This window comes from Rhinoraja longicauda, chromosome 12, assembly GCF_053455715.1.
Source record: "Rhinoraja longicauda isolate Sanriku21f chromosome 12, sRhiLon1.1, whole genome shotgun sequence".
NCBI lineage: Eukaryota > Metazoa > Chordata > Chondrichthyes > Rajiformes > Arhynchobatidae > Rhinoraja > Rhinoraja longicauda.
Window position 1 is genome coordinate 54732966 of NC_135964.1, and position 24380 is coordinate 54757345.

At 44.4% G+C, this 24380-nt stretch overlaps 1 protein-coding gene across 3 annotated transcripts in view; it reads right to left on the bottom strand.

Moving 5' to 3' along the window:
- LOC144599028 (homeobox protein PKNOX1-like) overlaps positions 1 to 24380 on the bottom strand; it is a 67709-nt gene that overhangs the window by 1532 nt on the left and 41797 nt on the right. For all 3 annotated transcript variants that reach the window (XM_078409765.1, XM_078409764.1, XM_078409763.1), the window contains 5 exons: positions 14398 to 14533; positions 11457 to 11548; positions 7617 to 7748; positions 6304 to 6380; positions 235 to 410 (listed from right to left, as the gene is read on the bottom strand). In XM_078409765.1, the coding sequence (XP_078265891.1) occupies positions 235 to 410; positions 6304 to 6380; positions 7617 to 7748; positions 11457 to 11548; positions 14398 to 14533 (613 nt within the window). The remainder of the gene's footprint in view (positions 1 to 234; positions 411 to 6303; positions 6381 to 7616; positions 7749 to 11456; positions 11549 to 14397; positions 14534 to 24380) is intronic.

Consider the following 24380-nt stretch of genomic DNA (forward strand, 5'->3'; position numbering starts at 1 on the left):
ATCGGGCGGGTCTCACCCCAGTCATTGCCTCTTCTCTCTTCTCCCATCAGGCAAGTGGTACAGAAGTATGAAAACTGTACCTCGTACAGGTGACAATATCACACCGACAATGGGCATGACTCAGGACTAATGGGCATGACTCTTCTCTGTAGTAACATGAACCTCTGCCACTTTTCGCATTGTGTTTTCCATTGCAGAGATTGTCGGCATTGGTGCAGGATGTGGCTGACTTACTGTCCGACACTGTAATACTGGTCACATGCTGCTGTGCCACTCCTGCCACAATGGAGTCTGGCCAGAAGCGCTGCACCGGCCGGCTCTGCGTCTTGATCTTCTTGGCTTTGGGCGGAGTGTCCGGATTACTGGCATCAAGCATGGGCTGTAATATCCGCCTTCGAGCATTGATGAACCTGTGGCCAAACATGGAGCAGTTTAGTAGTGATTGGAGATGAAGACCTGGCACTGAACTCATCCTTTACTTGGGAACAGTGATCCCTGCTCCCTGCAGGTTTCTGACACCTGTACTAGCAAAGTAGTGGAAGAAACACCAAGCCCCCCCCCTGCACTGGAAAGATCAGCGAACCAATGTCAGTCACCTCCCCAGCTCAACATCCCCAGCACTGAGACACGGTTCATTCTCAGCCACCTGTGTAGAGTTGACCATGTTGTCCACAGTCTGACCTCAGTCTCCATCGTGGGAGATTACCAGGAGACAAGAGTATATTCAAGGAAATGCTGAACGCTTCCTTGAAGAAAGGCAACATCCTTCCTGTGAACCTGGGCCATGAGCAGCAGTGCTCAGCCTGGTACTGCGATCCGTCAGCTGTGCACTAACGGCAGAGGAGCTGGACTCATCTCCACAACTACCTCTGCCCAAACAGTCCCTGGTCCCCATGTTGGCTCATTAGCCACAGATGTGCCCGGGAGCAGGCATTCCTTGGTCCTGTGGGACTGCCTCAGATGGAGAAACAGGGGCTCATAATCCAGTGCCTGAGCCAGACCCCACAGTTACTGCAATGTCCTGCCTTGCATTCCACTCAACATTCCACCTGTTGCCCATCCTTGCTGACTGACCCATCTCCAAACCGCACGGCGTCATTTCATTTTATCTTTATATTTACCGAATGAACAGTTCAGGAACCAAATAAAACTCTACAGTGCCTCCTCACAATCTCACCACATACTCTATCTTTGTCCCCCCACATGATTAACTCTCTTCCCTTAAAGGCATTACTGTCTGTATCATTTTTTTCATGTGAGCAAGATTTCTAATTCCATTTGGTAAATTCTCCTAAATTCCTTCCTGTGGCTGCTTTACATTTATGATCCATGGTCTGTTCTTCCCACAAGAAAGAACATCATCCCTTTGTTTACCTGTCAAGCCTTTTCAATCTCGATAGTCTATGAAAATATACCCACAATCTATTTTATCGAAATAAATATCTCAGCCTGCCAAAGTTTCCTGATGCCCCCATTTGCCTTCCTCTGCCCTATCCACATTTATCTCCTGCTCACACACCTCACCTACCTCCACAACACCACTTCAGTGACAATTAAAAGTATTTACAGGGTTTTACAAACCCCATGGTTTCAGGGATTAGTTTATTGAAATGCTTCAGCAGTGACAGGGGATTTCCCAGCGTGGAAAGAGGCCATGTGGGCAGGGATTAGGCACAAAGGATCTCGCATGCTGCTGCCAAAGGGCAACGGGAGGCAGAGGAACTGTCATCTAGGCCAATGGCAGGGAAAAGTCTTCAACATGGAATTATTGAAGCAAGAGAATTCAATTTCCCAAATATTAGCTGGGATTGCTTTACTGTAAAAGGCTCACACGGGTGGAATCGTTGAGGTGTCTGCAGCAGAGTAGTTTGATGCAAAATGTGAATAGATGAAAGAGATGCAGGCAGGTGGGACTAATGTAGCTGGGACATGTTGGTCGTGTGGGCAAGTTGGGCAGAAGAGCCTGTTTCCATGCTGAATCACTCTCTGACTATGAGATGTGTTACTCTACTGTATCAAGGTTGCACAAGTGGAGAGGTGTTGATGGGGGAGCATTCTGAAGATGGTCACCATAACTAGGGGCACAGGTTTAAGGTGAGAGGGGAAAGATGTAAAAGAGGCCTTGGAGCAATTTCTTCATGCAGAGGGTGGTGTGTATATGGAACTATTCTGTGTGCCTCTCATGTTCATAGTAAATATTTCCCATCTCACCTGAAATCTGTGTCTTCTAGTTCTTGATTGCCCTACTCTGTGCATTCATCCTATCTTTCTCCTCATGCTTTTAAACACAATAGACAATAGGTGCAGGAGGAGGCCATTCAGCCCTTCGAGCCAGCACCCCCATTCAATGTGATCATGACTGATCATTCACAAACAGTATCCCGTTCTTGCCTTCTCCCCATACCCCCTGACTCTGCTATCCATAAGAGCTCTATCTAGCTCTCTCTTGAAAGCATCCAGGGAATTGGCCTCCACTGCCTTCTGAGGCAGGGAATTCCATAAATTTACAACTCTCTTTTGATAAATATTTTTATTAAGCATAAGTACATATTAATAAATTATTATATCTTATACATTTCTATACTTTTTTTTTTTTTCAAAGAGGAAAAGATAGAGAAAAATAAAATAAAAATAAGAAGTCCAAATTGAAGAAATGAATGGAGTATTAAAAAAGTTATCCATCATTGGAGATCTATCGATGATTTACAATTCATAATTCTTCCTCCATTCCATTATTCAGGCCGCGGTCAGGTCCTCGCACCAAGCCATTTTGACCCTTTAAATATACGATAAATGGAGACCATATTCCTCTGAAAAGAATCAACCTGTCCATGAGTACAAGTCTCAATCTTTCCAGATGGAGTGTCTCCGACATTCCTGTAATCCACATTTTAATTGTGGGGGATGTAGGACCTTTCCAAAATTTCAGTATTAATTTTTTCCCAATTATTAAGCTATAATCAATAAAAATTCTTTGATTCGTTGTTGTTAATTGATCTGTTTCTAATATTCCCAGTATTATTAAATTTGAGTCAGGGGTCAGCTTCATATTAATCACATTCGAAATTATTTTGAATATTTCTGTCCAGAATTTAGTGATTTTTTCACAGTTTGTAAATATATGCGTTAAATTAGCTTCCAATTGCTGACATTTATCACAAATGGCAGATATATTTGGAAAAATACTATGTAATTTAGTTTTTGAATAATGTAGTCTATGTAATATTTTAAATTGTATAAGAGAGTGTCTAGCATTTAGCGAACAGTGATGTATGTGTTGTAAACTTTCATCCCATATCTCAGGTCTAATAATTTGACCTAATTCATTTTCCCATGACTGTCTATATATTTCTGTCGTTGGAGCGTCGTTTTCCAGTAAAATATTATAAATATATGATATCAATTTTTCTGTATTTGGGTGTTTATTTAGACATTCATCTAAAATCTCTGTCTTTCTATTTCTAATTTCATATGTGTTTGCTTTTACATAATCTCTAATTTGTAAATATCTAAAGTAATCTTTTGAATGTAATCCATAAATTTGTTGTAATTCTTGAAATGAAAGGAAAAATTTTTCCCTATAGAGATCTCCCATCTTATTTATTCCACAGTTTTTCCATTGTAAAAAACCTTTATCTATCATTGAAGGTTTAAATGTGATATTATTTACAATAGTAAGAGCTAGTGGTATACATTCCAATTTTAATGTTTTCTTTATTTGTTTCCAAATACGTATTCCACTATCTATTATAAGATTTTCACTATAGGTTTTCTTACTTATTTTATTATTGGCGAATAAAATCGAACTAATTTCAAAGGGCAAACAATCTTCTTTTTCCATTTTTAACCAGGTTGGTTGTTTATCTGTCTCTACTAACCAGAAGTTAATATTTTTAATATTGACTGCCCAATAATAAAACATAAAGTTTGGTAAAGCTAGACCTCCATTTATTTTTGCTTTACATAAGTGTTCTTTTTTTATTCTATGGCTCTTATAATCCCAAATAAAGTTAGTGACTATGGAATCAATCTTTTTAAAAAAAATTTTAGGAAGATATATCGGAATCATTTGGAAAAGATATAATAATTGTGGAAGAAAAATCATTTTTATTGCATTAATTCTACCTATCATTGAGATTGGTAATGTTTTCCAATATAAAATATTTTTATTTAATTTGTTCAATAAGAGCGGAAAATTAGATTTAAATAAAGAATCAAATCTTTTTGTTACATAAATTCCAAGATATTTTATTTTTTCGTTTGCTATCTTAAAAGGAAATTGTTGTAATATATGTAGATTTTTTACCCTTATCGGCATAAGTTCACTTTTATTCCAATTAATACTATATCCTGAATATGATCCAAATTCAGTTATTAATTTTAGTAAATTTGGAATGCTAATTTCCGGGTTTGTGATATAAAGTAATACATCATCCGCATATAAAGAAATTTTATTTTCAGTATTTATGGTGTCATATCCATATATTTCAGGATGTGTTCTCACCCGTTGAGCTAAAGGTTCTAATGCAAGTGCAAACAATAGTGGGGATAAAGGACAACCCTGTCTGCAGCCTCGAAATAGATTAAATTTATTTGATAGTATTTGATTTGTTATTATACTAGCTGTTGGATTGGTATATAATAATTTAACCCTCTCTGACTGAAAAAGTTTTTTCTCATCTCCGTTCTAAATGACCTACCCCTTATTCTTAAACTGTGGCCCCTGGTTCTGGACCCCCCCCAACATTGGGAACATGTTTCCTGCTTCTAACGTGTCCAACCCCTTAATAATCTTATTTGTTTCAATAAGATTCCCTCTCATCCTTCTAAATTCCAGTGTATACAAGCCTAGCCGCTCCAGCCTTTCAACATATGACAGTCCCGCCATTCTGGGAATTAACCTGGTGAACCTACGCTTCACTCCCTCAATAGCAAGAATGTCCTTCCTCAAATTTGGAGACCAAAACTCACAGTACTCCAGGTGTGGTCTCACTAGGGCCCTGTACAACTGCAGAAGGACCTCTTTGCTCCTATACTCAACTCCTCTTGTCATAAAGGCCAACATGCCATTAGCTTTCTTCACTGCCTGCTGTACCTGCATGTTAACTTTAAGTGACTGATGAACAAGGACACCCAGATCTCTTTGTACTTCCCCATTTCCTAACTTGACACCATTCAGATAATAATCTGCCTTTCTGTTCTTACCACCAAAGTGGATAACCTCACATTTATCCACATTAAACTGCATCTGCCATGCATCTGCCCACTCACACAACCTGTCCAAGTCACCCTGCATTCTCAGAGCATCCTCCTCACAGTTTACACTGCCATGTAAGAGTATAGAAGTTGGGAGGTCATGTTGCAGTTGTATAAGATGTTGGTGAAACCGCATTTAGATTATTGTGTTCAGTTCTGAGCACCATGTTATAGGAAAGATATTGTCAAGCTTGAAAGGGTTCAGAAAAGATTTACGAGGATGTTGCCAGGACTAGAGTGTGTGAGCTATAGGGAGAGGTTGAGTGGGCTGGGTCTCTATTCCATGGAGCGCAGGAGGATGAGGGGAGATCTTATGGAGGTGTACAAAATCATGAGAGGAATAGATTGAGTAGATGCAGAGTCTCTTGCCCAGAGTAGGGAAATCGAGGACCAGAGGACATGGGTTCAAGGTGAAGGGGAAAAGATTTAATAGGAATCTGAGGGGTAACTTTTCACACAAAAGGTGGTGGGTGTATGGAACGAGCTGCCAGAGGAGGTAGTTGAGGCTGGGACTATCCCATCATTTAAGAAACAGTTAGATAGGTACATGGATAGGACAGGTTTGGAGAGATATGGACCAAGTGCAGGCAAGTGGGACTAGTGTAGCTGGGACATGTTGGCCAGTGTGGGCAAGTTGGGCCGAAGGGCCTGTTTCCACGCTGTATCACTCTATGACTCTATTACCCCTCAGCCTCCTGTGCTCCAAGGAATAAAGTGAATAAGATAAATAAAATTATGAAGTGTGTAGATAAGATAGATTGGCTCATGCATCCTGCACTGCCTCTTTGCACCACCATACTCCCACCTCATTCACCGAGGTTGGCCCTTGAATGATCCGTAGTATCCCCTGGGCTCTTTGCTACAATTCCATGGTACCTGGTCAAACTCCATACTTCCCAGGAGTAATTTCCCAAGCATTTACCCCATGAATCACGAGTAACGAGAATTGATTAATTCTTGGGTGCAATGACTTTAATGTAAAAACAGGTTTAAGGTACACCAGGAACTGTTTGATGAAAGCTAACAAAGATAAAATAATTCTCTCACCAATTGTTGACCTGGAGCAACGTGAGGTTGGTCTGACCAGCGATTTGCCTCTTCTCATCTTCTGTAGGATAAGGATGCTGGGTGACGGGAAAAAGTCAACGCGTCAACAATGAAAATGGCAAAACAAGGAGGTGCAGTGGCAATGAAGGTGTACATGTGCTTGGCCTCATCCTTCGGTGCACTTAGTATAAAGATAACAAGTCATGTTGGAGTTTTTACAAACTTTGCTTTTGGAGTATTGAATACAGTTCTGGTCATCCTATTACAGGAAGGATGTGGAGGCTTGGGAGAGGGCACAGAAGAAGCTTATCAGAATGAGGCCTGGATTAGAGGGTATTATTTATAAAGAGAGGTTGGACAAACTTGGACCGTTTTCTCCAGAGTATTGGAGGCCGAGGGGAGACTGGAGAAGTATATAAATTATGAAAGGCACGGATAGGGTAGACAGTGAGAACCTTTTTCCCAAGCCGGAAATATCAAAGAAGAGAGGGCGTAGCATTAAGGTCTCAGAGGGAGAAAAATTAAAGGAGACGTGCGGGGAATTCTTTTACAGAGTGGTGTCATCTGGAACATAGCCATCTGGAACAGACTGCCAAGGTTGGTGGTGGATTGTGGCGTTGAAGGTGCATATATATTGGCACACAGATATGCAGGGAATGGAGGAATATCTGCAGCAGATATCTATCTGCAGCAGATATATATATTGGCACACAGATATGCAGGGAATGGAGGAATATCTGCAGCAGATATATATATTGGCACACAGATATGCGGAATGGAGGAATATCTGCAGCAGATATATATATTGGCACACAGATATGAAGAATGGAGGAATATCTGCAGCAGATACATATCTGCAGCAGATATATATATTGGCACACAGATATGAAGGGAATGGAGGAATATCTGCAGCAGATATATATATATTGGCACACAGATATACAGGGCATGGAGGAATATCTGCAGCAGAAGAGATTAGTTTAACTTGGCATCATGTTTGGTGCAGACATTTGTGGGCCGAAGGGCCTGTTCCTGTACTGTCCTGTCCTGTCCCATGTAGTGGTCAGAGTCAATGCAAAATCCCAACAGAGCAATAAAATAGGCAACTAAGCCCTCAGGCATGTGATGCTGACAGTGATTGGACATGCAGCTGAAAATGTTCATCATATGAGCAGCTTAATAATGGAAGCTCTGACCACAGCCGATAATGAAACCAATTCAATACAGAAAATAAAAAAGCAATTCTGTCTAAACAAGCATGACTAATTGGGAAGAGCCACCAGCAGCAAAGCAACAGGCCATGTGATACTCACTGCAATGTGTTGGAACAGCCAGGATCGCATGACATTTGTAGCTTGTTTAGGCAACACTCCCCGCTTACTTTTTGGAGAGTTCTCACTGTCTTGATGCAAGACATTCACATCTTGATTTAATTGCAGTTGAAGCTATAAAAAGAAGTATTTCATGTCAAAGAACCTTTAATGCATAAACAAACCTACCGGTTTTTAAAGTCTGAGATTTAAAGCTCTTGCATGAGATATTGTGAGGTTAAACACGAGCTAACAACCTGGGACATTTAAACATAAATAACATAAATCTAAAACAATCCACAGTGGTGGAAAGATAGTTTAATATTTGGGCCATTCCAATTTGGCTGTAGCCAGATGGTGTACAGTCCTTGTCATCTATGGTGCAATTTAGCATTCAAGCCACCAGCATTTATTCCCATGTTCTTCACAGGTACAGGTCTACACATGGGGAAGCATCCAGAGGCATCAAACCTGGTCATGATTGTCTGGTCAGGTCAGAGAATGTAATTACTACAAACAGTCACGAGCAGGAATCTCCAAACAAGAATCTGGTAAGTACCCCCACCAGAAAACTGCATTTTGGACATCAGTCTGAAGAAGGGTCTCGACCCGAAACGTCACCCATTCCTTCTCTCCCGAGATGCTGCCTGACCTGCTGAGTTACTCCAGCATTTTGTGAATAAATACCTTCGATTTGTACCAGCATCTGCAGTTATTTTCTTAAACTACATTTTGGATATTGTAGAACCATCATAGAACGATAGGAAGAGGAAGATAATTAGCCCTTGAATTTATTTTATCCTGGATTATATTAAACTGATCTCCTCAAATATTTTACCCTTAATCGGTGATACGGGTTGATCCGTGCCTTGAATCTGAGGCATAGATAGGATAGACAGTTAGAACCTTTTTCCAGGGTAGAAATGTCAAAGACTAAAGGGCACAGCTTTAAGGTGAGGGGGGCAAAGTTTAAAGGAGATGTGTGGGACAAGGTTTTTACAAGGAGAAGGTGGGTGCCTGAAAAGCACTAGGATATGTAGGGAATGGAGGGATATATTCACAAAATGCTGGAGTAACTCAGCAGGTCAGGCAGCATCTCGGGAGAGAAGGAATGGGTGACGTTTCGGGTCGAGACCCTTCTTCAGACTGATGTCAGGGGGGCGGGACAAAGGAAGGATATAGGTGGAGACAGGAAGATAGAGGGATATCTGGGAAGGAGGAGGGGAAGAGAGGGACAGAGGAACTATCTAAAGTTGGAGAAGTCGATGTTCATACCACTGGGCTGCAAACTGCCCAGGCGAAATATGAGGTGCTGTTCCTCCAATTTCCGGTGGGCCTCACTATGGCACTGGAGGAGGTGCATGACAGAAAGGTCAGACTGGGAATAGGAGGGGGAGTTGAAGTGCTCGGCCACCGGGAGATCAGTTTGGTTAATGCGGACACCAACTCGGTGAAAGACGCTCTTTGGTCTGCCCGATCCTTGTTGACCTCCCAGCGGAGCGAGCTGTCCGTCAAGGAATGTTGCCGACTGGCCCACTGCAGACTGCAGGAGTACGTGCTGAGGGACGCTCTGAAGCTTGGTGCAGCCAACGCCAAGGCCCTGTGGGGGAGGACCACAGTCTAGGGTCCTTCCGCTGCTGGACATGGGGGGCAGGGTGTGGGGGAGAGAGACGCCCCTCCAAATAAGGGATATGTATGTAAATGTATGTAAATGTCCAAGTAAATGCCTGTATTGAATATGTAACCTCCGGAAATGTCGGATGGGTTTGTTTAAAAATGATGGTTTGTAAATGATATTTATAACTTGAATAAAGTATTTTTTGATATAAAAAAAAATAAAAAAAAAATAAAAAAAAAATAATGCGGACAGAGCGCAGGTGTTCAGCGAAGCGATCGGCGAGCCTGCGCTTGGTTTCGCCGATGTAAATAAGTTGGCATCTGGAGCAGCAGATGCAATAGATGAGGTTGGAGGAGGTGCAGGTGAACCTTTGTCTCACCTGGAAAGACTGTTTGGGTCCTTGGATGGAGTTGAGGGGGGAGGTAAAGGGACAGGTGTTGCATCTCGTGCGGTTGCAGGGGAAAGTGCCCGGGGTTGGGGTGGTTTGGGTAGGAAGGGACGAGTGGACCAGGGAGTTACGGAGGGAACGGTCTCTGCGGAACGCAGAGAGGGGAGGGGATGGGAAGATCTGGCCAGTGGTGGGGTCCCGTTGTAGGTGACGGAAATGTTGGTGGATGATATGTTGGATCTGCTGGCTGGTGGGGTGGAAGGTGAGAACGAGGGGGATTTTGTCCTTGTTGCGAGTGGGGGGAGGGGGAGCAAGAGCGGAGCTGCGGGATGTAGAAGAGACCCTAGTGAGAGCTCATCTATAATGGAGGATGGGAAGCCCCGTTTCCTGAAGAACGAGTACATCTCTGACGCCCTAGTGTGAAACACCTCATCCCGGGCGCAGATGCGGCGTAGACGGAGGAATTGGGAGTAGGGGATAGACATTTTGCAGGGGACACGGTGGGAAGAAGTGTAGTCTAGATAGTTGTGCGAGTCAGTGGGTTGATAGTAAATGTCCGTCACTAGTCTGCCTCCTGTGATGGAGATGGTGAGGTCCAGAAACGGAAGGGAGATGTCGGAGATAGTCCAGGTATATTTAAGGGCAGGATGGAAATTGGATGTGAAGTGTATGAAGTCAGTGAGTTCTGCATGGGTACAAGAGGTAGCACCAATGCAGTCGTCGATGTAGCGGAGGTAGAGTTCGGGGATGGGGCCAGTGTACGACCGGAACAGGGATTGTTCGACGTACCCGACAAAGAGGCAGGCGTAGCTAGAGCTCATGCAAGTGCCCATAGCTACGCCTCTGGTTTGGAGGAAGTGGGAGGAGTCAAAGGAGAAGTTGTTGAGGGTAAGAACCAGCTCTGATAGGCGGAGGAGAGTGTTGGTAGATGGGGATTGGCTGGTTCTACGGACGAGGAAGAAACGGAGAGCTTCAAGACCATCCTTGTGGGGGATGGAAGTGTTGAGTGAATGGAGGGATATGGATCACATGCAGGCAGAGGAGATTAGTTAATTTTAGCATGTTTGGCGTGGATATCGTGAGCCGAATGGCCTGTTCCAAGGCTGCACTGGACCATAGCCAATAATACAGCCAATTTATTTATTTTTCCTGGGCCAGCATTGTAACTAATTAAATAGTTACACAGTTATCTTTAACAATTATTTCATCTATATACTAAAACTCTCGTTTGTTTGTTTGTTTGTGATCGAACTACAGCCAAAACGGTACACGATAGCGTGACAATTTTAGGCCCACCTTACTCACCGTCATCGCTTTAATGGTAATGCAAGTAGTTTTATTGAAATTTTTAAAGTTATTCACATTTTAACGTTTAAATCTATCTCCCAGGGAGGGAGGGAGTGGGGGAGGAGTGAGGATAAGGGGGGTTGAGGGGATGGAGTGGGAGGGGAAGGATGGAGGGAGTGGGCAGGAGGAGGAGGGAGGGGAAGGGAGGGAGGGGAAGGGAGGGAGGGAAAGGGGGGGGAGGGAGGGCGAAAGGGGAGGGGGAGGGAAGGAGGGGGGAGAGGGGAGGGGGTGGGGAGAGGGGAGGGGGAGAGGGGAGGGGGAGGGGGAGAGGGGAGGGTGAGGGAGGGAGGGGGAGAGGGAGGGAGGGGGAGAGGGAGGGAGGGGGGAGAGAGGCGGGGAGAGGGAAATGGGGGAGGAGAGGGTGCTGCACCAATGCAGGAGAGGTTTGGGCCCTACGGGTCCACTTGGTCTAGTTATCTTTACATGTTTCTTAGTCACTTGGTGACCGTTTGCTCTCAGTATTCATAGGGCCGATGTGGATACAACATACCTGTGCATTCTGGATGCGGATTGTACCATGTGTTTGTGTCACAACCTGACCTTGAGGTGTCACCACGGTTACAGGCTGATAAACTGCCCCACCTATCAAATAAAGGAATGGGAATTAGCAAGTTAAATTTGTCGGACGTGCTAAATAGCTCTATGATCTGACAGGTGTACAAAATTCAGCAGTATGTCAATAAGTAGGTGCAAAAACTGAGTTCAGAGTCAAAAAAAGGACAGAGGGTTAAGGGTGTTTACGTGTTTTAAACAAACTGGGTGATTAATTATGTGGAATGTTTACAAAGTACATAAAGGAACTTAATACAGAGAAGTGTGAGGTGGTGCATTTTGGGACATCAAACAAGGGTAGTACCTACACAGAAAATGGTAGGCCTCTGGGTAGTGTTGTGGAGCAGAGGGATCTAGGAGTACAAGTGCATGGTTCGTTGAAGGTCGAGTCACAGGTAGATAGGTTGTCAAAAAGGCTTTTGGCACTTTGGCCTTCATCAATCAGAGCATTGAGTATCGAAGTTGGGAGGTCATGTTGCAATTGTATAAGATGTTGGTGAGACCACATTTAGAATATTGTGTTCAGTTCTGGGCACCATGTTATAAAAAGAAATTGTAAAGTTTGAAAGGGTTCAGAAAAGATTTACGAGGATGTAATAGATAACAGACAATAGGTGCAGGAGTAGGCCATTTGGCCCTTCGAGCTAGCACTGCCATTCACCATGATCATGGCTGATCATCCACAATCAGTACCCCGTTCCTGCCTTCTCCCCATATCCCTTGACTCCGCTATCATTAAGAGCTCTATCTAACTCTCTCTTGAATGCATCCAGGGAATTGGCCTCCACTGCCTTCTGAGGCAGAGAGTTCCACAGCTTCACAACTCTGAGTGAAAAAGTTTTTCCTCATCTCCGTTCCAAATGGCCTACCCCTTATTCTTAAACTGTGGCCCCTGGTTTAGGACTCCCCCAACATCGGGAACATGTTTCCTGCCTCTAGCATGTCCAATTCCTTAATAATCTTATATGTTTCAATGAACCCCTCTCATCCTTCTAAATTCCAGAGTATACAAGCCCAGTTGCTCCAGTCTTTCAACATACGACAGTCCTGCCATTCCGGAAATTAACCTCGTGAACCTACACTCCCTCAATAGTAAGAATGTCCTTCCTCAAATTTAGAGACCAAAATTGCACACAATAATCCACTAGGGCCCTGTACAACTGCAGAAGGACCTCTTTGCTCCTATACTCAAGTCCTCTTGTTATGAAGGCCAACATTCCATTGCCAGGACTAGAGGGTGTGAGCTATAGGGAGAGGTTGAGTAGGCTGGGTCTCTATTCCATGGAGTGCAGAAGGATGAGGGGAGATCTTATAGAGTTATACAAAATCATGAGAGGAATAGATCGGGTAGATGCACAGAGTCTTTTACCTAGAGTAGGGGAATCGAGGACCAGAGGACATATCATATCAAATCATATCATATATATACAGCCGGAAACAGGCCTTTTCGGCCCACCAAGTCCGTGCCGCCCAGCGATCCCCGTACATTAACACTATCCTACACCCACTAGGGACAATTTTTACATTTTACATTTACCCAGCCAATTAACCTACATACCTGTACGTCTTTGGAGTGTGGGAGGAAACCGAAGATCTCGGAGAAAACCCACGCAGGTCACGGGGAGAACGTACAAACTCCTTACAGTGCAGCACCCGTAGTCAGGATCGAACCTGAGTCTCCGGCGCTGCATTCGCTGTAAAGCAGCAACTCTACCGCTGCGCTACCGTGCCGCCCAGGTTCAAGTTGAAGGGGAAAAGATTTAATAGGAATCCGAGGGGTAATGTTTTCACACAGAAGGTGGTGGGTGTATGGAACGAGCTGCCGGAGGAGGTAGTTGAGGCTGGGACTATCCCATCGTTTAAGAAACAGTTGGACAGGTACATGGATAGGACAGGTTTAGAGGATAATGGACCAAACGCAGGCAAGTGGGACTAGTGTAGCTGGGACATGTTGGCCGGTGTGGGCAAGTTGGGCCAAAGGGCCTGTTTCCACACTGTATCACTCTATGACTCTAAAGCTGGAGGTGACCATACAACAAATGAAAGGTATTCAAAACCGACACCATAGAAAGGAGGAGTATCTGTGAAAAGCCGAGGCACAGGAGTTGATGCCAGCTGAGAACAGACATTGTCATTTCAAAAGACAGGGCAGCTTGAGAGGCTGTGGCCTTCTCTGTTCCTATTTTCTATGTTGCTGTTGCTGTGAGAGGCTGTGACCTTCTCTGTTCCTATTTTCTATGTTGCTGTGAGAGGCTGTGGCCTTCTCTGTTCCTATTTTCTATGTTGCTGTTTCTGTGAGAGGCTGTGGCCTTCTCCGCTCCTATTTTCTGTAGCATCCGCAGTTCCTTGAGACTGTTATTTTCTTGTGTTCATCGCTTTCAACGAACAGTGCAGTCCAGGAGAGCACTTAAAACAACAGAGGAACATGTAAGAGAGCCTGAAAAAGCTTCAACGAGGCAGGAGATTAAATATAAAAGAGATTTTCCTGGCCTCTGTAACTTATTTATCCTTCCCTTCTACTCTTTGTCTGCAGCTTGGTGCTGTCTGTCTCTGTCTTTCAATGACCAACCTTTCAAATCCAGATGAGGACGAGCATTTTCATAGAACCTGCTGATTCTGCCCGAAGAATAGACCGCCTCTCCTTCATAGCTTCAAGGAAAGATCACGACCAAGGCATTTGATCTTCCCATTACTGATTGAGTGTCAGATAGGCAGACTATGTTACAGATCAAAACTCTGCCTGCTGGTTGCCTATTGTTAATGAGCATGTATACCTGATACAAAGTCTGCAATAATGTGCTCCTGACCTGCTGAGTTACTCCAGCACTTTGTGGTCTTTTTTTGTTAAGCAGCACCTGCAGTTCTACGTGTCGACATACCTGATACAACTTGTGTGGGGTTGACGGTTGTGACTGTTACATTCCCCTGCTGCAATGCTGAAGCTGGAACCACGATTCCTTGGGGGCTGATTGTGCCAGGTAGCGTGGTGATCATTGTGTTCTGGACAGGAAGTTGCTGAAGAACATTTTTGCAAAAAGATGCATCAAAGGGAGCTAATCATGTATTGTATTTATCACATTGATCAATGACTTTTTCATTACATTCAACATTCTGGTTCAGCATATAACCATGCCATGCCATAATCATGATATAATCATGCCATATCTTAATGTAACATGGCACTGTGGTGGATACATTTCTAAGCTTTCAATTCTGATCATTAATCAGTTTAATTTAACATGGTTATGGAAAAGAGTAAAGATAAAATAAGATCGTAGGTTCGACATTGGGCAGTTCAGTTTTACTAGACTGAGAAGTGATTTAGTGTAGGAAAATAACTGCAGATGCTGGTACAAATCGAAGGTATCACAAAATGCTGGAGTAACTCAGCGGGTTAGGCAGCATCTCAGGAGAGAAGGAATGGGTGACGTTTCGGGTCGAGACCCTTCTTCACACTGATGTCAGGGGAGGTGGCGGGACAAAGATAGGATGTCATTGGAGACAGGAAGACAGTGGGAGAACTGGGAAAGGGGAGGGGAAAGAGAAGGCCAGAGGAACTATCTGAAGTTAGAGAAATCAATGTTCATACCGCTGGGGTGTAAGCTGCCCAAGCGAAATCTGAGATGCTGTTTCTCCAATTTGCGGTGAGCCTCACTATGACAATGGAGGAGGCCCATGACAGAAAGGTCAGACTGGGAGTGGGAGTTGAAGTGCTGAGCCACCAGGAGATCAGGTTGGTTAAGGCGAACGGAGCGACGGTGTTGAACGAAACGATCGCCGAGACTACGTTTGGTCTCGCTGATGTAGAGAACTTCAGATAGTTCCCCTGTCCCTCTCCTTCCCCTCCCCTTCGCAGTTCTCCCACTGTCTTCCTGTCTCCAACTACATCCTATCTTTGTCCCACCCCCTCTCCTGACATCAGTCTGAAGAAGGGTCTCAACCCTAAACATCACCCATTCCTTCTCTCCTGAGATGCTGCCTGACCCACTGAGTTACTCCAGCATTTTGTGATATCAGTGATTTAGTGTAAGTGGCATGATACCAGTTCCCTGATGGTAATTGGTCTCAGAGTAAAGAGAGACACTCAGGAAGATGGTAGAAGCAACATTTAAGGGGCCTATAGGTGCATATGCAGGCAGGGAAGAGGGATATAGACCATAGGCAGGCAAAAGGGATTAGTTTAAATTGGCATCATGTTTAGCCCAGTCATGGTGAGCTGAAGGGCCTGTTCCTGTGCTGCTAATTAGGATGAGTGTAGATGGGCATTTGATCCGCTGAGTTACTCCAACACTGTCCTTTGGACTGTTTTTGTGATGTGTGACTTATGATTCTCACTGGAATGCTCCCAGGTACAGTTGCTCCAAATGTTGCTAACTAAAGTCCTACAAAGCTTTATTCTAACAACTCTCCACATTCCCCCTGATTAGTTGTCTCTCAAAGTATAGTGCTTATAGTACAATTCCAACAAGGTCCCCTTCCTATTTCTCAGTTCCACCCATAAAACTGAGGTTACTCACAGTCCAAGACAGGTGAATATTCATAATGGGGAACAAGGAAATGGCAGCCCAGTTAAACAAGTACTTTAGTTCTGTCTTCACTGAGGAAGACACAAACAACCTCCCAGAAATACGAGGGGACCAAGGATCTAGTGGGAGGGAGGAACTGAAGGGAATCCACATTAGTCAGGATATTGTGCTAGATAAACTGTTGGGACTGAAGGCAGATAAATCCCCAGGTCCTGATGGTCTGCATCACAGAGTACTCAAGGAGATGGCCCTAGAAATCGTGGATGCATTGGTGATCATTTTCCAATGTTCTATAGACTATGGATCAGTTCCTGTGGACTGGTGGGTAGCTAATGTAACTTTAATAAGGTTAGACTGAAGCACTCTTTTATGCACCAGTCAATCCTGAAACTAAACATAGAACTTAATCCCAGATCAAATGTACGTTGAAGGGTCTTGAATGTGTCGTCATTTGTGATTGTATTGTTATGGTGAATATATGTATCCTCGTTTCTTGTCTTACATTCTTTGTCAAACCCAACAACCGGTCAAATTTAATCAGCCTCATGCACTGCCTTGAGGACATAAAATGTTGGATGGCACAGAACTTCCTTCAGTTAAACGAGAGCAAGTCTGAGGTCATCCTATTCGCACCCCCCCCCCCCCCCCCCCCCCCCCCCCCCCCCCCCCCCCCCCCGACTCCATCAAAATGATAACAGGCAGCCTTGGAAGCCTATTCTCCCTAGTCAAACCTCATGTCAAAAACCTTGGCGTGATATTTGACTCCGCTTTTAAGTTTGACAAGCAAGTCAACTCTGTGGTAAAATCCAGTTTCTTCCAGCTTCATACCATAGCTAAAATCAAACCATTCCTCCAATTTGACGATCTAGAAAAAAATCATGCACGCATTCATTTCCTCCTGCCTGGACTACTGCAACTCTCTATACACTGGGAGCAGCCAATCATCCCTGTCCCGTCTGCAATTGGACCAAAACGCCACAGCGAGACCCCTGACGAGTACCTGTAAAAGGGACCACATCACCCCAATTCTGGCCTCTCTCCACTGGCTCCCAGTACGGTACAGAATCAACTTCAAGATCCTCCTATTTGCATACAAAGCCCTAAATGGACTTGCCCCCCCCTTATATCAAAAATCCTCCAACCCACCACTTAAACTCCAGGTCCCTCAGGTCGGCCGACTTGGGGCTACTGACTATCCCGTAGTCTAGGATTAAGCTCAGGGGTGACCGCGCTTTTGCGGTTGCAGCTCCTAGACTGTAGAACAGCATCCCACTCCCCATCAGAACTGCCCCCTCCATCGACTCCTTTAAGTCCAGGCTCAAAACCTACTTCTATTCCCTAGCATTTGAGGCCCTCTGAGGGGGCGCTATAAACTGTTTATGTCTGTGTTGTTAGGTTTGTGTGCTATTGTATGTTCTTTTTTAGTACCTGCACTGATGTACAGCACTTTGGTCAACGTGGGTTGTGTTTAAATGTGCTATACAAATAAAATTGACTTGACTTGACTTGTCTTTGTTGATGTTGCAAGTGGAGCTGCTAAGATGTAAGAAAAATGTTAGACTTGATCTGACAATGAATCGTATCGTATCGTATCATATTGTACTTTTTAAGAGTTGAGGGAGAGAGAAAGCAGAATTATAGACCAGTTAGCCTTACATTGGTAGTGGGGAAGATGCTGGAGTCGATTATTAAAGATGTAATAGCAGCGCGTTTACAAAGCAGTGACAGGATCGGTCAAAGTCAGCATGGGTTTATGAAGGGGAAAAACATGTCTGACTAATCTTCTGGAATATTTTGAGGATGTAACAAGGAATGTATAAGGGAGAGCCAGTGGATGTGGTGGATCTGGACTTTCAAAAAGCCTTTGACAAGGTCCCACACAAGAGATTTGTGTGCAAAATTAGAGCACATGGTATTGGGGGTAGGGTATTGACATGGATAGAGAACTGGTTGGCTGACAGGACGCAAAGAGTAGAAATTAACGGGTCCTTTTCAGAATGGCAGGCAGTGACTAGTGAGGTGCCGCAAGGCTCAGTGCTGGGACCCCAGTTATTTACGATATACATTAACCATTTAAATGAGGGAATTAAATGTAACATCTCCAAGTTTGCAGATGACACAAAACTGGGTGGCAGTGTGAGCTGCGACGAGGATGCTATGAGGCTGCAGGGTGACTTGGATAGGTTGGTGAGTGGGCAGATGCATGGCAGATGCAGTATAATGTGGATAAATGTGAGGTTATCCACTACTGATCAGATATATCCAAGAACACTGTGGAAAGCTAGAGAGAAAATTGCTGGCTGAGATTTACGAGTCATCATTAAATACGGGTGAGATGCTGGAAGACAGGAGGGTGGCATGTGTTGTGCTTCTTTTCAAGAAGTGCTGCAGGGAAAAGCCTGGAAACTACAGGCCAGTGAGCCTAACATCTGTGGTCGGAAAATTACTAGAGAGTATTCTGAGGATAAGATAGGTACATGGAAAGGATAGGTTTTGAGGGATATGGGCCAAACGCATGCATGTTGGTCGGCGTGGGCAAGTTGGGTCGAAAGGCCTGTTTCCACGCTATATGACTCTATGATTCTAATCCAGGCATCATTCTGGTGGATCTCATCTACACCCTTTCTAACTTAATGACATACCTGTAGCTGGGCTGCCAGAAATGCATGCAGTACACTAAGTGCAGTGTCATCAACAATTTGTACAGCAACATGATGTACCAAGTTTTATAATCAGTGTCTTTCCCAATGAAGGCAAGCGTGCCAAATGTGCTCCTTTACCACATGTTCACCTGAACCTCTATTTTCAGGAACCATGCACCTGTATTCCCTGGAACTCTCTATTTTGCAACAATCTCCAGTGCTCTACTATTTACTGTGCAGGTCTTGACCTGGTTTAATTGGCCTCAATTAGAAAAACTACCTGCCACAATACCCTCTGATACCTTCCTGCAAGCTAATTTTGAATTCAATCAATTAGCTTACCGTAGATTCCATGTGATCTAACCGTCCAGGCTAGCCTACCATGCATGACCTTGTCAAGGGCCTTGCTAAAGTCCACATGGACAACTTCACTGCCTTGTTCTCGTCACTCCCCTTAGTGACACTTCATTCCCAGCTGCTTGTCAAATCTTTCTCTCAGCCTCCAGAGTCTTTATTGAAACCACACGAGCCACCAGACAAAGGTGTAGAGATGTTTTTTGCTACCTCAGTGGACCTCCATTCTGCTCTGGATGACTGGAACACATACCAGACTGCTGTTCATCAACCACAGCTCAGCGTTCAACATTACCATCCCCTCCAAACATCACCAAGCTCGAAGACCAGGGTTTTGTACCTCCACTTGCAACTGGATCCTTGACTTTCTTATCAGCAGAATTCAATCAGCGCGGATCAGTAACAACTACCCCTCCTCAATGACCATCAACTTCAAGACTGTGTACTTAGCCCTCTGCTCTGCTCTTGTTAAACCCATGACTGTATGGCTAAACACAGTCCAATGCCATCTATAAAGTCCCCGACAGCACTTCTGTGATTAGCTGAATCATTGGTGGTGATAAGTCAGGATAAAGGAGAGGGATAGAACACCTGGTTCAGTGATATCGCAATAACAGCTTCTCACTGTTGTCAACAAAACGAAGGAACTATTTGTTGACTTCCGAAGAGAGTTAGATAGAGCTCTTAAAGATAGCGGAGTCAAGGGATATGAGGAGAAGGCAGGAACGGGGTACTGATTATGGATGATCAGCCATGATCACAGTGAATGGCGGTGCTGGCTCGAAGGGCTGAATGGCCTACTCCTGCACCTATTGTCTATTGTCTAAAACCATGTGCCAGTTTCCATTGGTGGGTCAGTGATGGAGAGAGTTATCAGCTGCTATTCCTGGGCATTAACAGCTCTGATGACTTGTCCTGGACCTAGCTAATGGATGCTAGGTCCAGAACAATCGCAAAATCACAAAAAAAGACTTGCCATGCCTCTACTTTCGTCGTCTCCAAATACTCTAACAAACCTCCACAGAAATCCTGTAGGAAGTATCTTGACTGGTTCCCTCATGACCTGGTGTGGCAATTCCAATCTACAGAAATGCAAGGAATGGTGCAATCAGCCTGGTCCTACAGGGACACAACCTCCCCACCATCAAAAGCACCTAACACCAAGTGCTGGAGGAACTCCACGGACTAGGTGACATCTCTGGAGAACATGGGTGGGCAACCTTTTGTGTCGAATCCCATCTCCAGTATTTTGTGTTCTACGCAGAATTCCAGTATCTGCAGTTCATTGTGTCTACATCCAAAGCATTTACATGAGGTACTGCCTGAAAAGGATGGGTCTATTGTCAATGATTCCCAACATCCAGGCCATACCCACTTCTCACTGCTACCATTGAGCAGAAGATACAGAAGCCTAAGGTTCCACACCAGGTTCAGGAACAGGACTCTCTAGGTCATAGAAACATAGAAAATAGGTGCAGGAGTAGGCCATTCGGCCCTTCGAGCCTGCACCGCCATTCAATATGATCATGGCTGATCATCCAACTCAGTATCCCGTACCTGCCTTCTCTCCATACCCCCTGATCCCTTTAGCCACAAGGGCCACATCTAACTCCCTCTTAAATATAGCCAATGAACTGGCCTCAACTACCTTCTGTGGCAGAGAATTCCACAGATTCACCACTCTCTGTGTGAAAAAAAACTTTCTCATCTCGGTCCTAAAAGACTTCCCCCTTATCCTTAAACTGTGACCCCTTGTTCTGGACTTCCCCAACATCGGGAACAATCTTCCTGCATCTAGCCTGTCCAACCCCTTAAGAATTTTGTACGTTTCTATAAGATCCCCCCTCAATCTTCTAAATTCCAGCGAGTACAAGCCGAATCTATCCAGTCTTTCTTCATATGAAAGTCCTGCCATCCCAGGAATCAATCTGGTGAACCTTCTCTGTACTCCCTCTATGGCAAGAATGTCTTTCCTCAGATTAGGAGACCAAAACTGTATGCAATACTCCAGGTGTGGTCTCACCAATGCCGTGTACAACTGCAGCAGAACCTCTCTGGCCACAGGAAGTTCATAACCCAAACCCTAAACACTGGTCAGAGGTTTTCAATCTGAAAAACAACTCTCCAATTCCAATATGTCACCTATGCCTTCTCTCCAGAGATGCTGCCTGTCCCGCTGAGTTACTCCAGCATTTTGAGTCTATCTCCAATGCCACATTCTGACTCCTTCCCACTAAACAAATGTTGTCTCCAATTGTCCAGCTCGCCCTGGATCCCATCTTCCATTAACAGACATCAAATTGACTCAGACACGATTAAAAATTTGAGCAAAAGACCCACAGGGATTATGCAGAGTGTAGGTAAGATTTGAAATCTCTATCTGAGATCTTGCTATATATTCCTGCTTGACACAAGGTGGGTATTTCTAGCTAGGTCAGCCTGCTGCACCTGGCCATGACAAGCATGGGCAGCTGGAAACTATAGGTGACAGTTTTGGTCAGCAGCCCCTTTCAGCACACTCTGGTTCAGTTTCTTATTCGCACAAAGATTGGAGAAGCTGTCGGCAGTGTATGGGGGTAACCTAGGGGTACTGAATGATAGTGATAAGTTGGTGAAATAGGACATTAATCCTGAGCATGTGGGGTGATGAATGTTGGGAGTATGAATGAGGCTTGGACATACAGCTTGAAAAATAGGGCCCTAGGGAATACTGAGGAGCCGAGACAGTGTATGTGCAAAGCTCCATGAAGGTGGCAGCACAGGTAGATATCACGATTAAGTATACAGAATGTAGGCCTTCATTACACAGAACATTGAGCACAAGTGAAAGGAGGTTATGCTTCAACTTTACAAAGCACTGGCTGTACCTTAGCTGGAGTACTGGTTGTCACACTCTAGGAAAGATGTGATAGTGCTAGAGAAGATGCAGAGGAGAGTCACCAGGATCTTGCCTGGGATGGAGCAGTTATGAGGAGAGGTGTCAGAGGTTCCTCACTTCCTCAGGGAGAGACATCTCTACAGCTGTCAGAGGTTATGGGGAGAAGGCAGGAGAATGAGGTTAGGCGGGAGAGATAGATCAGCCATGAATGAATGGCGTACACTTGATGGGCCCAATGGCCTAATTCTACTCCTATTCTTTATGACCTTATGATAGGCGGGATTATCTTTTGACCTTATGACAGACGGGAACATAAGATCTTTTTTTCCCTGCAGTCTCCAAATTTGAGGAAGGATATTCTTGCTATTGAGGGCGTGCAGCGTAGGTTTACTAGGTTAATTCCCGGAATAGCGGGACTGTCATATGTTGAAAGACTGGAGTGACTAGGCTTGTATACCTTGGAATTTAGAAAGATGAGAGGGGATCTTATCGAAACGTCTTAGATTATTAAGGGGTTGGACACGTTAGAGGCAGGAAACATGTTCCCAATGTTGGGGGAGTCCAGAACCAGGGGCCACAGTTTAAGAATAAGGGGTAGGCCATTTAGAACGGAGATGAGGAAAAACATTTTCAGTCAGAGAGTTGTGAATCTGTGGAATTCTCCGCCTCAGAAGGCAGTGGAGGCCAATTCTCTGAATACATTCAAGAGAGAGCTAGATAGAGCTCTTAAGGATAGCGGAGTCAGGGGGTATGGGGAGAAGGCAGGAACGGGGTACTGATTGTGAATGATCAGCCATGATCACATTGAATGGCAGTGCTGGCTCGAAGGGCCGAATGGCCTACTCCTGCACCTATTGTCTATTGTCTATTGTCTAAGATGAAATTAAGAGGGGACATCATTCAAGTAAGTAAAATTATGAGTGGGTAGACTGCAAGAAACCTTTCAAGTTGAGTTTATTGTCATATGCACAAGTATGATGAGGTACAGGTACAATGAAAGTCTTGCTGCACCAGCATCACAGGCACATACACTCAGGCACACACTCAGAAGCAAATTATACATAGATTACACACATAATTTCTAAAAGAAAGACTTGGCAAATAAAGAAGACAAACACAAGTACACAATTGGAAAAATGACAAGTTCAAGGTAGTGCAAGAGGTGAACCCATAGTGTTCCCTTGTCGAGGCAGGATTAAGGTCATGCGTAGACTCAAAATGCTGGAGTAACTCAGCAGGACAGGCAACATCTCTGGAGAGAAGGAATGGGTGACGTTTCGGGTAGAGACCCTCCTTCAGACTCGACCCGAAACGTCACCCATTCCTTCTCTCTGGAGATGCTGTCTGTCCCACTGAGTTACTCCAGCATTTTGTGTCTACCTTCGATTTAAACCAGCATCTGCAGTTCTTTCCTACACATTAGGGTCATGCGGGTTGATTCAAGCACCTGATTGTTGTAGTTTGATTCTCCTTTATCAGAGCGGAATAAAACTAGTGGACATTGATCTAGATCAGTGAAGAGGAAGAGATATACAAGGGATCTGAGAGTGACATTTTAACACAGAGAGTGGCAAGTACCTGGAATGCACTGCCTGAGAGGGCTGAAAGGTGGCATTAATTTTAATGGGTGTGCACTGTTTGGGTCAAATGATGAATTCCCATGCTGTGTGACTCTGTAATTAAACTGTTCTGCCCCACCAGTATTTTGTCACCTTTGTCCTGTCGAGGACGGGCCACATGGTAGTCGGAGGACCCGGTATGGGGGGACCGCCGTGAGAGAGGGGGAAGAACAAAGGTGGACCTGGTGTGGGGTGACCACCGTTACATGCGGAGGGAGGAAGAACAAAGGTGGACCTGGTGTGGGGTGACCACCGTTACGTGGGGAGGAGGGAGAACAAAGGAGGACCCGGCGCGGGATACTTTATAACTTTGTCAGCGCCCTTAGATATGCAAGCAAATAGTTTCACTGTAACTTGTCACATTTGACAATAGAGTATTCAATTTAATTCAATTCTTTGTCATGAGGTGATTAGCCTTTCAGTCTTTTCAGCCAATGCAAGTTACATTCACTGAACCATTCCTGTATACCCGTTCTACGCACTCACCAAGGTCTTTAGATCCTTCCTTTGAGTCATCTGATTTGGATCCAAAACACCAGTTGAGATTGATCTAGTGTTTTAGAACATCATGGATCGTGGGCACTTGAGTTTAGTTCACCATGGCATCATGTTCGGCACAGACAAAGCACCTGTTTCTGTGCTGTGTAAAGATTCATCACAATCCCCGCACCATTAAACTTGATAGTGTTGTTTATGAAACCCAGGATCCCATGTGCTTTTATAACCTGTTCTGTCACCTCAACTGATTTATGTTCATACAGATGTTTCTGAGGCACATCCTTTAAACCCGTATATTTACATTATATTGATTTTCTTTGCTCTTTTTCTCGGAAGGTGTCTCCT